The 12814-nt window shown below is 54.5% G+C and overlaps 1 protein-coding gene across 1 annotated transcript in view; it reads right to left on the reverse strand.

The window, feature by feature from the left end:
- The window catches only part of CEBPA (CCAAT/enhancer binding protein (C/EBP), alpha), a 46767-nt gene that overhangs the window by 31276 nt on the left and 2677 nt on the right, over positions 1-12814 (reverse strand). The window contains 4 exon segments of the mRNA XM_010849281.1: positions 6154-6225; positions 7097-7150; positions 7668-7768; positions 12703-12800. Coding sequence (XP_010847583.1) covers positions 6154-6225; positions 7097-7150; positions 7668-7768; positions 12703-12800 — 325 coding nt within the window.

The following is a 12814-nucleotide window of genomic DNA, read 5'->3' on the forward strand; positions in this document are numbered from 1 at the left end:
GCACAGGGCTCCAGAGGTGAGGCAAGCATTCGTGCTGCCAGAGCCCCAGGAGAACTGGACCCATGGAGGGCAGAGCACTGGCCACCTGAGCGGGGCTGTAGTCTCGTCGACTTGCAGATGGGGTGCTGCAGCAGGAAGAGAGCAGAGCTAAAACACCCCCCATCTCTCTCTCCTTCCTCTGTCTCATTTCCGGCTGGTACCTACCATTGGCAAAACCCAACAGGAAGCCAGAGGCCCAGGAGGCCCTCGGTGTGGCCCATCTAGGCCAGACTCACAGGGCAGAGAGCAGACAGAGCAGGTGTCAAGTTGATCTGAGGGCAAAAACCAGCAGGATTGGGGAAGGCATTCTGGGATAACAAAATGGTCAAGCTTGGCGGAAACCCTTCTTCTCTTATTCCCTTAACCATCCCTCGAATTTGTCCACCTCTGGGCTACAAAGCGTCCTCAATGGCCTGACTGATGCCTGGTGCCCACCCCTGCACTTTAGCAGACGCACTGTAATAAGCAAGCCTGATCTTGATGTTCTCCATGACTCCTGCGGCTTTTGGCTTATTGACCAAAGTCTGAACCCTTGCTTGTGAGAGCCTGGTTGTCTGACCCAGCTGACCTCCGGCCTCTCCTCTCATCCTCCACCTCCTGTGTCAGGCACTGTGGCTGCCACAGAGGATGTTCTTCAGGACCTAGAAGGCCATGCTCCCTCCTACTGCAGAGATTGGTACATGCGTTTCCCTCCGTCTGGATGCTGTCCATCCAGCCCCCGACTATTTATAAATCCCACCAATTCTTCAGATCTCAGCTTAAAACCCGCATCCCTAGGAATGACTTCCCTGAGCCCACAGAGCCAGCAAGGGTTCCTTCTCGTCACTCCCAAATCTCCTTACTTCGCAATATGCCTTACAACTGTAGTTAACTAATCAATTGAGTAACTCTTTGTTTATTGTCTGTCTCCCTAGAGAGACAGTTGGTGAGTACCGCAAGAGCCCACTCTGTCTGTCTAGTTTTCTGCTCTGCCCAGCACATGCTGGGCACACAGCAGACACTCACAACTGCTTGCTAAAGGACTGAAGGAGAACTTCCGGCTTCCAGTAATGGCAGGTTAGGTGATTTGGACCCATCCTTGCACTGAAAACAACTAAAAGTGCTGGATAGAATTTTAAAATGTATTAAAAGCACTGAAGCATTGGCAGTATCAAAGGGAATTGCCAGGCCAAAACTGGGTGAGAAAGGAATCCAGACAGGTAAGCAAGAGGAGAAGCCACTTTTTTTCCCTTGAGGCCTTGTCTGATCCCAACCAATTTGAATTTTGTTTTGACAGCCTCGTGAATGAGAGAGACAGAAATCAAATCTCAGAGCTCACACAGGTGGGCCCATATAATAAGACACCCCACCCCCCATGCTGATATGGAACTCCAAGAGCTACACTCTCAGGATAAGGGTGAACCAGAAGTAGACCAGCCCTCGCGTGAGTTTGCAATCTAAGTTTTTTCTCCTAGGTGAGCTAGCCTTACAGGTGGAATAAGGTGGCCCTGAACTAGGCGTATTCCTCACTGTTTGGCAGAGGCAAATAAAAATGCTCTCTAGCAGAAGGGATTGTTGTGCTAAATCCAAGATTTTTCTTGCGAACAACTTTTCTAAAACAATGATCGGCACGTGGACAAAGAAGATTAGACACACAAGAAAATGAGGCACTAGAGCAAAAACTAGAAGACTCGACAGGAAACAGAAAGAGACCCTCAAGACTTCAGATTATTGTCTATGAGAAAAACTGTGCATGTGATGTTTAAAGAAATATGATATGCTTACAAATAACTGCAGGGAATGAGAATCTATGGAAAGTAACATAGTTGATCTGCAAAAGAATCAAGTTGAGTCTCTAGAAGTAAAAACTGCAATGACCAAAATTAAGAACTCCATGGTCTAATAGCTGAGGAAACACAGTTGAGAAGAGAATTGGGGAATTAGAAGAGAAGTCCGAGGAAATGATCACAAATGTGGCTGCTGCTGCTAAGTCGCTTCAGTCGTGTCTGACTCTGTGCGACCCCATAGACAGCAGCCCACCAGGCTCCCCTGTCCCTGGGATTCTCCAGGCAAGAACACTGGACTGGGTTGCCATTTCCTTCTCCAAAAGAGGAAGAGAAGGTGTAACATATGATTGATATTGTCCCCTAAGGAGAGGAGAGAAGTGGAGAAGAAGCAATGCTTTAAGGATTACTGGGTAAGAATTTTCTGGAACCAATGAATGAACACACGAGAAAGGCATTGAACCATTTAATGGTTAGTTGTGCTTTGGTGATATAGCTCCATGTTTCAGACGAGCTCAAAGAATACTAATGAGAGATTCTGGACGCAGTTTGCTCTTGGCCAAGGGCCATGATGTTGTACAATGCCAAGTTCAATGCAGTAAAAGACACGAAAAAAGTGAAAAGTCGACTCCTGCCTGTCCCTTGCCTCTGCAGTTCACCCCTGCCTTCTTAGGAACAATTGGGAATGGCCTGAGATGACCCTGGCTTCAGCCTCCTATCCCTTCTGCCCTCCTGCAGGCCTTGCTGACCCGTCACTGGGAGATAGCAGAATGCCAATCCCTAGGGTCCCTCCACGGTCAACTGGAGGTGCAGTGGCATGGGTGGGTGGCATTCTCATTCCGTACTTATGGTGACCTCCTTCTCCTAGACACTGTGCCTCTTCTCTCCTCTGACCCGGGTCTCCCTGTGGCTAGACTCCTATCTTGGCTCTCAGAGGGGCTTGTTGGAGACTTACTGACTCGCTGGCTGATTTGATCTGATCCTGGCTGGGGAGAGGTGGAAGTGGCCTGGATCTAAAAGAAGAGGTGATGCTAGAGTGTCCTCTTGCCATAGCAGAAGAAGCCTTGATGATGCCAGCCCCACTTGAGGGTCCTTCAACCCTGGGTCCCACTAGGAGCCATGAAGCACTACTGTCTGCATTGTTATCTGGATCTTGAAGCTGGGCTCCAGAGGCAGAAGGGGAAATGCCCAACCCTTGATCCTGCCTCCCTGTGGCTTCTAAGCCTGAGCTCTCTTAGCAAAGTGGGAAAGTGACCTGGCTGGCAGACAGATAGTTTGTTTCTTTTTTTTATTGTTAATTGGAGGATAATTGCTTTACAATGTTGTGTTAGATTCTGCTATTGCTGTGAATCAGCTATAAGCATACAGGATCTCCTTCCCTCTGAGCCTGCCTCCCATCCCGCCATCCCACCCCGCCAGGTCATCACAGAGCACGGAGCTGAGCGCCCTGCTTTACACAGCAGCCCCCACTAGCCGTCTGTTTTACACCTGGTGGGGCATGTGTGTCGATGCTACTCTGTTTCTGACTCACCCTCTCGGCTGCCAGGTGGCCTGGTCCTCGTCCTCCTCAGTGTGACTCGTCCTGGGATCAGGTTCTTGTGGTTGCTCTGCTCTGCAGGGACACCCATTCATCATCTTGCCTCTGGGAATCCGGCACACCTCTTAGGCACGCTCAAACAGAGAGGCTGCCAAACCTGTGCTCGGTCACACAGCGGGTGTGTGAGCAGGCAAGGACACTCACGGTCTCACGCCCCCGGTTGGGTGGCGATGCAGGCCCGGCCCTGTGTAACCACCTCCCCACCCCCAGCAGCAGGTCTCTCCAAACCACTGTGCTCTTGGGGGTACCATCCCAGCGGCTTGTCTCATGGGGAAAGCCTATGATGAGTGAAGACGGTGACGGGGGGTGGGGGGGGACAGATGTGCTTGTGCAGGCCCCCACACCTGGCTCTGCGGTGTCTTGGACATGCCCTTCCAATTTTTGAAATCCTCAAAGATATTCCAAGAAACGTGCAGTTGATTTAATTTTTAAAATGAAAAACTCAAGTAGATTAAGTTGAGGAATGTTGGGCCAAGGCAGGGGAGGGAGACGGTGTCATGGAATATGGCCCGTAAGGAGAGACTTAGGAATACATGAGCAGTTCACTCCCCTGGGTGGATTTGGGGGTGGAGAGGGTGAAACTCTCCCACCGGATGCAGAGCGTAGGGGCCCTGGTGGTGGTCCTGCCTCTTCCCTGGGTCTCATCACTGGTCCTGGCAGATCGGGCTCCTTGGCGAGCATCTGGGGCCCCAGGGAGCCTGGGATACATACAGCTTAGTTGGCAAGTAGAGGACCTGAGAGCACTGCTGTCCTTTCCAGCTTGCCTCACACACACCCTGGACAGCGCTGCCCCACATAATCACATAAACGGCACATCACTCAAGATGCTCATCTCGCCTCTGACATACTTCAGGCTCAGAGCCATCGTCCCCACCTCCCCTCCTCGGCTCAGGGGCCTGGCCTATGACTCACACACCCTCCCAGGTGACATCGCTCCCCAAATAGAGGTCAGGCCTTGGTGAACTTGGGAATTGCTCTTGGGAGTACCCGCCACTCCTCCTGGGCCTGAAAGCACCTCCAGCCGGAGGTTTGGAATCAGCCGAGTCTATATGCCCACAGTGCGCTCTTGCACCCCTGCCCGCACCCCACGACCACACTCACCCCAGGGAGTTGCCCGCTCTCCTTCCCAGGCTGAGCTGGCTGTGGAGGAGCCAATGGTTGAGGCCTCCCGGCCCCTCTGGTTCCCTGCTGCCCTCCCTTGACAAAGTCAAAGTCACTCAGTCGTGTCCGACTCTTTGTGACTCCATGGACTATTACAGACCATGGCATTCTCCAGGCCAGAATACCGGAGGGGGTAGTCTTTCCCTTCTCCAGGGGACCTTCCCAACCCAGGGATCGAACCCAGGTCTCCCGCATTGCAGGCAGATTCTTTACCAGCTGAGCCACAAGGGAAGCCCAAGAATACTGGAGTGGGTAGCCTATCTCTTCTCCAGCCCTCCTTTGACAAGTTGCAGCCAACTGCTTCCTGTGTGGAGGTGCCCCAGAGGAAGGCTGCCTGCCTCCCTCTCCTGAGGAGTTTGCTCATTAACTCGTTACTCTTACGGTGGCATTCCCAGCAGCCAAGGGAGAAGCAAGGTCAGTTCCAGAGCTCTTTCCTGTTGGGGGCCCCAGCTCTGGGGAAGGCCTTCTCAGCCTCCTTGGACCCCAGGAACTGCTTTGGTCATGTGAGCCCAGCCCGGCCACCCCACAGGGCCCAGGGCAGCCTCTTCCCCTCACTTCCTGGACTTGAGCTGGGTTGGCAAATGGGAACCAGCTGGTTGGGCAAGGGCTGCTGTGACCCAGTGGAGAGCTGAAGGAGGCAAGGGTGTGGGAGGTGTCCCCCCAAACCCCATGTCCCCTACACATCAGCATACCCTCCACTGCCATCAAGCAGTAATGGAGGAGGCAAGGCCACCCTCCTAGCTGGGGTCCCAGCCCCCCACATGGAAATGAGTTAGTGAGGGAAGGACCAGGGGAGTGGGGAGGGGGTGTCTTTCAGGACTTGGGGAAGCTGATACCCCCCAAGTGTGAGAATGCTTGTTCTCACTAACCAAGAGTCATCCCATAGAATTCTACACTAGTATCAAGAAACTTCTACTATGACACACACAGGGTGTTCTCACCTGCTCTGCTGAGAGCAGACCTCCGCTCACCCTTCAGGGTCACAGGGAAGAGGGTTCTGCACCCAGGAGGAACTCATTAAATGCTTCCTGAGCAAATGGAAGGTCTCCTGGGGAAAAAAAATCTAAGCGACATTAAAGTGACTTCAGGAACTTGGTTATTCTGGGTACAAGGATTTTTGCCCTAAATTATTCAGATGACTGTCTCCTTCCAGGAGAGTTTTCAGGGACCGGGCGTGGCCTTCGCGCCCACTCAGCCTCCTGCCCTAACTCTCAGAGATGGCAATCTCATCAGCTTGAGCCAAGTGTCTCACAAGCTTTGCCTGTTTACCTTTCACAACAGCTCCATGATGTGGGACTTGTTTTGCATACATTTTGCATAAAAGGAAACTGAAGCCCAGAGAAATGAAGAGACTTGGTGAGGGCCCCCACAGACATTAAGAGGCAAAGCCAGGAGTCGGGTGGTGCCAGTGCCTCAGGCCCAGCTCCAGTGGCCCATCCCAACCCTAGGGAGCTGGGAGTTGGGAGCAAGAGGAAACTGCTATTCATCAAGTGTGAACAAAGTGCTTTCCTCTAGCACCCAGCTCAGTGGTCGGTGTATCATGCCAGGTCATCTGGGCTGGATCCATCCACTCAACAAGGACTGTTGACCTACTGTGTGTCAGGGCTCTGCAGGAGAGTGGCAGCGACCTCCAGCCCACACTCGCTGGCCCCAGGCGAGAAGCACCTGTAAGGCCGAACTAGACGGAGAGTTAAGCAGCACAGACTCCTGAGCCTTCGTACTGTCCCAGGATAAATCCTTCGTCCTGTGGACTCTTGGATGAAGGCCAGTTAAACTGCTGCCAGGTAGGGCTTATTCCCTATAAATCAGTGGGAATGTGGCCACACGAATTTTAAATATCAGATTAAAATCAAATTAGTGGGGAAATTTGGAACAAATTGCCTTCAAGTACAGTGAATGAGTCTATTTTTAAAATGTTGCCGCACCAGGCAAAATAGTGAAGGAAATGCATTTCCTAACAGTGCGTAGACACCGTGTTGGGAGTGATTTGTCATGCTGAGTCACTGTAATTGCTCTAGCAAAACTGAGGAATCAAATGAAACGTGTTTGCAAATTGTAAATCACTTGAGGAGGCTACCTGAGACGGGTCCGAACCTGATGTGGAAGGCCACAGCGGCTCCCTCTGGGGCAGGCACCCCATCCCTGACACCTCTCGTCCCTGTTCTCGGGGACTGGGGCTGTCACATCCAGCTGAGATGATGCCCGGTGTGCGAGCCGGAAGGGCTGCCATAAATCAGCCATGTTTCCTCACCAGCCAGAGCAGCCCGGATTCCCAGGGGCTCCAGGGAAAACACTTGTGTTGGCTGGGGGAAGGGGGTGGACTTGCTGAGCCCTCCCTGGCTAGGTAGGGTAGGGCCAGGGGCTGCTCCGGAAGGACAGGCTTACTTCCTGGTGAAAGCTTGGCTGCCACCTGCCAAGAAGCAGGAATATTTTCTTGCCACCCGCCAAGAAGTAGGCTTGGGTCAGGCCCTGATGATTCCCTTTTGACCCTGTCTTGGGTGACATGTTCTGATTCTAGGCCACCATATTTGGTCACCGATGCTTTCCATTCTTGGGCCATAGTCTCTCAATAACGACTTTGCCAGTCACCCTAGGGAAACACAAAAGGGGAGATACAGGGCTGAAAGATCTTTCCATCAGAAACACCATGACCCCAGCTGCCTGCTGTCTCTGAGCAGCCCCCGCAGGCTTGGTGCATGCTGCCCACCTCCAACCCTTTCCCCCTTCTCCTGGAATCCCACCTCCTCCCTGTATACTCCCCACCAGTACAACCATCTTGCTGGGGCCCAGCTAGACTTGGAGGTGAGCTAATCACACAGACGTGTTGAAGATTATCTAGAACTGGATAGGTCACCTTTCGTAGGATTCTTGCTTTTAAAAATTAACTTGGTAGAAGCAACGACTCACCTACAGTGGGCCAGCCCCGGGGAGCCTTATCTCTGGTGCCCTTGTGTTGCCTCCCGACCCTCCAACCCCTGCTTGGTGAACCTCAGACCAACCCCCCCTGCCCCAGACCCTGCATGGAGTGGAGAGGGTGTGGATTTTTTTTTAAGGGTGAGAGATGAGTTGCAGAGAGATCCGTGAGTTCAGACACACATATTGAAGACCTGTTGTGGGACAGACAGTGGATGTCCATGGGGGCCAGATTCAGCCAGGGGCCAAGAAAGGCAGGATCCCAGGCAAGCTTGCGTGCTTTAGCTCTAGTGACCTGGAGGAGAACGGCTTCCAGGGAGGGTGAAGGTGGAGGGTAAGGATGGGGAACGAGAAGATGAAGTTCAGAAAGTGGCTCTCTGGGTATGTAAGAATCACAAAGGATGTTTTTAATAACACCGATTTCCATCCCAACTTGATGGCTATAAAAAAACTACATCTTTAAGTCCACCCTGGGTGGGGCTCCAAACCATGGTCTGGAAAATGGGGCTACTAAAGTGTCTGCCTTGGCTCGGCCTAGAAAAGGCTTCAGAGCAGCAGAAGTTTCTTTGCCTGTGGAGTTCATTCAGCCCCTTCTAGGCCCCACAAGGCAGCCAGGCAGAAGAGACCCCCTGTGCCCTGCTCTCCTAGCAATCATGCCAGCCTCTGAGAGCTCAGCTGGCTCTGCCAGGACCGCCTGCCACTCTGCAATCGAAGGGGAGTGCCTGGGGTTCAGGCCCCACGGGGGTCCCCAGCACCACCTCCTGCTGTCCTCAAGAATGGGCAGCAGATTTGGACACAGCTAATGAAGAGAAAGGAAATTTTTGGGCGACACGCACCCAGGGAGGCCTGTTTCAGATGGGTGGGGCCAGAAGGCTAGAAAAATAATAAACAAAAACAAAAGTGAAGAGAAGCAAAGCTCTTGGGTGCCAGAAAGGGGCTGGCCAAGGCTGTGGCTGCCTGAGTAATGGGTTCCACATTTGCCTGGCTCTCAGCAACCAGGATCCAGAATGCACAGTGGGCCCTGCAGGGGCCAGAGGGGACAGCCCAGCTGTGGCCAGACCTAGGCCTAGACATATCCTTTGTGAAGGCCTCTTCCCTGGTTGGCCACAGAGAGCGGAGCCATTGCTCTGAGCTCACACTCCAGCACCCCAGCCTCTCCCCGCCCCCGCCCGCAGCTCCTGGGTCCCTGCCGGCCTGCACAGATTGTTCGCGTTATTAATGCCGTTTTCCCAGAGATTCCATCTGGCTTTTTAATTGCTCTGGGATGGGGCTAGGATGCTTTGATAGTGAATTTGTATCTTTCCTATGTCTCTGCTTGCGTCAAATCCTCCATCCACAGAAAGGCATTTGGGGGAGGGTGAGGGGCAGGGGGTGTCCTGAGAAGGGAGACAGCGAGAGACTTGCAGAGAAACAAGAAAGACCTTTCGAAGGCGAGGCACCGGTGGTTTACTTCATTTGAAGAAGAGTAAAGCCCTGCCCTTCCTGCCATCGTAGGAAGGAACAGAAGGAATACTGCCTTGGCCCAGGCACGGACGCGGCCCTGCATCTCTGGAAGGTCTGTGGGTGCTTGGAAGTTGAGCTTCGTGGCTGAGCAATGCCAGGGTTTCTGCTCCCCCTTGACCTGCTCCATGAGTGGCCTCCTGCTTCCTCCCCACTCCCCATTTTCTCCCAGGAAATCGACAGCTCTCTGAGAGGAGACGTGGCAGGTTCCTGCCTGGGAAGGTGGGGGCGGGAGACCTGGGAGTGGCAGACGCTCCTCAGCAGTCCCAGTGGCTCATCACAGGTGTCAGGGCCAAACCCCATATTCACAGATTCCCAGGAGATCCAGGAGATAAGGGTAACATGGCGACACTCCTCAACCATCAGGAGGCATCTGGTGCCAAGGGGTACCTCCCATCTCCTTCTGCCCTTGCTCCTTCCCTGGAGGCTGGCTCCCCCGAACAGCGCTCTCAGGGGACCCTGGGCTCCAGTGGCCTACTGTGGGGCTGAGGTCCCTGTCACCCCTCATAGGAGAGGCAGCCAGACATAGTGGACTTGGCCCATGGCCGGGTCTTGGTCAAAACTGCTGCCTCCAAGAAACCTTCCCTGGGGGCCTCTGCTCCACTTTGAACTTCCCCTTATTGCCCTGTCGCCCTTGAAGCGCATCTCAGGTCCACAGGACTGTGCGTGCCTCCCCAACCCCACCCCCCGGCATACAGTAGGCATCCAATAAATACGTGGGGTGTGTTCTCATGCCAGACTCTTGAAGTAAGTCTTCATGAAGGCTGCAGTCAGGAGGGGAACCATGAGGGCCCCTTCAGGAAGCAGTGGGTGGTAAGGACCAGCTCTCCGTGGGGGCCCCTCTGCCTTGGCACAGGGCACATGCCAGGCAGGTTCACCCCATGCTCCCCCCTCCCCCCAAGTGGGTTGCTCTGTCTACTGGGGACCCTACTGGGGGCCTCATGAGCCCCACCCCTTTCCTGGGGCTGTCTTGTTCCCAACAAAGCCTGCCCTGGACCTCAGGGTCTGCGACAGGAGGGGTGCCCTTTCTTGAGCAGAGAGCTTTGAAAGAGGAAACCCCTGGAGCTGGGACAGTGGAACCAGAGAGAGGTGTGAGGCAGGAGGGGCGCCCCTCCCCCATTTGTCTTGGGATCTGTTCTGGGGGCAAAGGGGGAAGCCGAGGCTTGGCCCCCTCAAACAAGAAAAACTGGAATTAGCACTGAACTCAGAGAGGGTTTGCTGGGGCCTAGCAAGCTGTGGCCTGCCCCAGGCCTCTAGGCAGGCGGTGGGGCTCTGCCTCCTTGGTTCCCAGGCAGGGGGGCAGGCTGCCGCCTCCTCACTGGGGCTCGCGGCCTTTCCTCCACCAAGGGCGGCCAAGGGTGAGGAGGAGGCAAGACAGGGACCGAGAGATAGGGCGGCGGAGGGGGTCGGGGAGTGGGGTGGGAGGCAGCTAAGTCACCCCGTTAACCACACGGGAGGTGAAGCGAAAATTTTCAGAATTTAAAAAGAATGTGTAATTTCTTGAAATGGTCACAGCCCACGTTGGCATACGGTGTCAGCTGCTCAAGTAAACAGTCTCGAGGTGAAAACAGAAGGCAAAGAGTTTTGCCTTTTACCCTCAGAGAGAGTCAACTCTTGAAAGCCCTGCTGGTCTCCTGGGTTACTTCCTCCTGGGCCCTCTTCTTGCGGACATGAGTGTGTGCCCTCCCTTGGTAGGCAGCACTGCTGCTGGGGGCGGCGGGGGGGGTCCTGAATACCTGTCCTCATGGTGCAGTTGTTGGAGTCAGGGACTTGGTCCAGGGTGGGCGCAGTGGGGAGGCGAATGCTGGGCCTGTTCCTTGCCTTTCCTGCAGTGTGTGGGGAAGGGCCAGACATCCAGTGCAGGCCTGCCGTGGGTCCCCCTTCCTGGGTGGGCTGGAGCAGGGCAGGTGAGGAGGGCTCCTGTCAGGGCCCCCACTGGGAGAGGCAGCAGTCATGTGGGCCTGAGCAAGCGGGGAGGGGTGGAGGGTCCTTACCGCTTGTGGCCTCTCCCTGCCCGCCCACGGTCCGGCCGGAGGGCTGGGGCAAAGGCAGGTGTGAGCAAGGCTTCCAGAGCTGGGGCTGTGAGTGATCTGGAAGTCAGTGTGGTCAAAGGGCCTCTGGAGCCTGGAGCTCCTGGGCCAGGTCTGCCCGCGTTCCAGAGAGGCTGTGGCAACTTCAGGCAGAGGGCCCCCTCTCCAAGTCCCTCTTCTCCTGTCAGGGGCTGAGAGGCCACACCAAGGCCCCATGATACCTCGGCACACCCCTCTTCCCACCACATACCCGGAGCCTCTCCAGGCTTTGGCCTTCTCAAGTTCGAGCCTTGTCTACCTTCTGCCATTTATTTGCCTTGGTTGGGAGAAGTCACCCCCTTAATGTAAAGAGGGGCTCAGGATGGGTGGAGAGCTAATGAAAGTCAGGCTCTCAGCCAAAGAATATGCTGTGATTATTCACAAATGTGACCTGGCCCACAAAAAACCTTGGAAGTAGATTTTCTAGTTTTAAAAAGACACCAAAACGGACTTTGATATGTTTATATTATAGATATAATACATAAAACATCTAGCATGAAACTCTATGTCCTCCCCAAAGAAGAGAACCAAAGCCGCCCTCCCCGCTCCCAGGCCCAGCGATCGAATCGGTGAGTGAACGCTGGCTGAGGCCGCCTCCCTTCCAGACCCGGAGCCAGGGCCTCTGGGGGGACCAGGCTGCCCACAGCCAGGGCCGGCGGGGACTGAGGCCCACAGCCACCCCCAGGGAGAGCTGAGGGGAAAGGGGAAGCCCACCTCGCCTCTTTGGTTCCCCTGGGAGCAAAAACAATCCCAAAACCAAAAGGAAAGACAGCCGCAGACCCTCCCTGCAGCTGCTGACGAAGAGCCTCATTCTGGCAAGTTTCTGAGCAAAACCAAAACAAAACAAAAACCAAATAAAATGGTGGTTTAGCATAGACGTGCACATTCACATTGCACAAGGCACCGCAGGGACACAGAGAGGCCAGATACAAGTGTTGATGTCGGCTGATAAAGCAAAATATTTGGAAAGCTTCTCATAACTTCGGTCCCTCTGGGATGGACTGATTGTGCTTCATGTGTATATGGCAATGCTGGCGACATACAGTACAGACAAGGCTGATGGTCCCAGTGTCCCTTCACCACCCCCTACTGACCCCCAGACCAGATCTCTAGGTTCCCCTCTTCCACCAGGCCATCAATCCCATGAACATATGTCCTCCTAGCTAACCCTCGACCTAGCTTTCTGATCTGACTAGGGGTCGCAGGCTCCCACTGGTCACCTGGTGACATCCATCTCAGTGAGTTCTGCCCGGGAGAGCCCAGCCTTTTGCAGGCTGAGAGTTCAGAGGCAAGGAACTAGGGACCCTCCACCTTCACGCAGAACAAGGGGAACAACCTTAGGTTCAAAGCCCCAAGTCCCTGTGTTTCCTCCCCTCCAAGGACAGGCGCTCAGGAGCCGCCGCCAGGGCTGGCTTTATCGGGATCTCAGCTCCCTGAACCTTCCTCCTGCCGGGGGCCTGCACCCCTCCTCTCGTGGGGGCAAGAACCCTCCAAATAAATTGACAAGGCACATATTTGCTCCCCCTACTCGGTAGGAATCGGAGCGGTGAGTTTGCGTTTCCAAGGCACAGGGTTATTCCTTTAATACTAGAGTTGCCGGGCTCCCGGCTCAGCCCCATGGCGCTTCTCCTCTCTGCCTGACCCCTCATCTTGGACGCACCGTGTCCGGCGCAGAGGAAGGCAAGGGGCACGCGCAGCAGGCCAGGCTCTCAGGCAGCACCGGAATCTCCTGGTCCTGGCTTACGCGGTTCGGGCAGTCTTGAGATCCGGAG

This window comes from Bison bison, unplaced genomic scaffold (genome assembly GCF_000754665.1).
Source record: "Bison bison bison isolate TAMUID 2011002044 unplaced genomic scaffold, Bison_UMD1.0 scf7180017864280, whole genome shotgun sequence".
NCBI classification, from domain to species: Eukaryota; Metazoa; Chordata; class Mammalia; order Artiodactyla; family Bovidae; genus Bison; species Bison bison.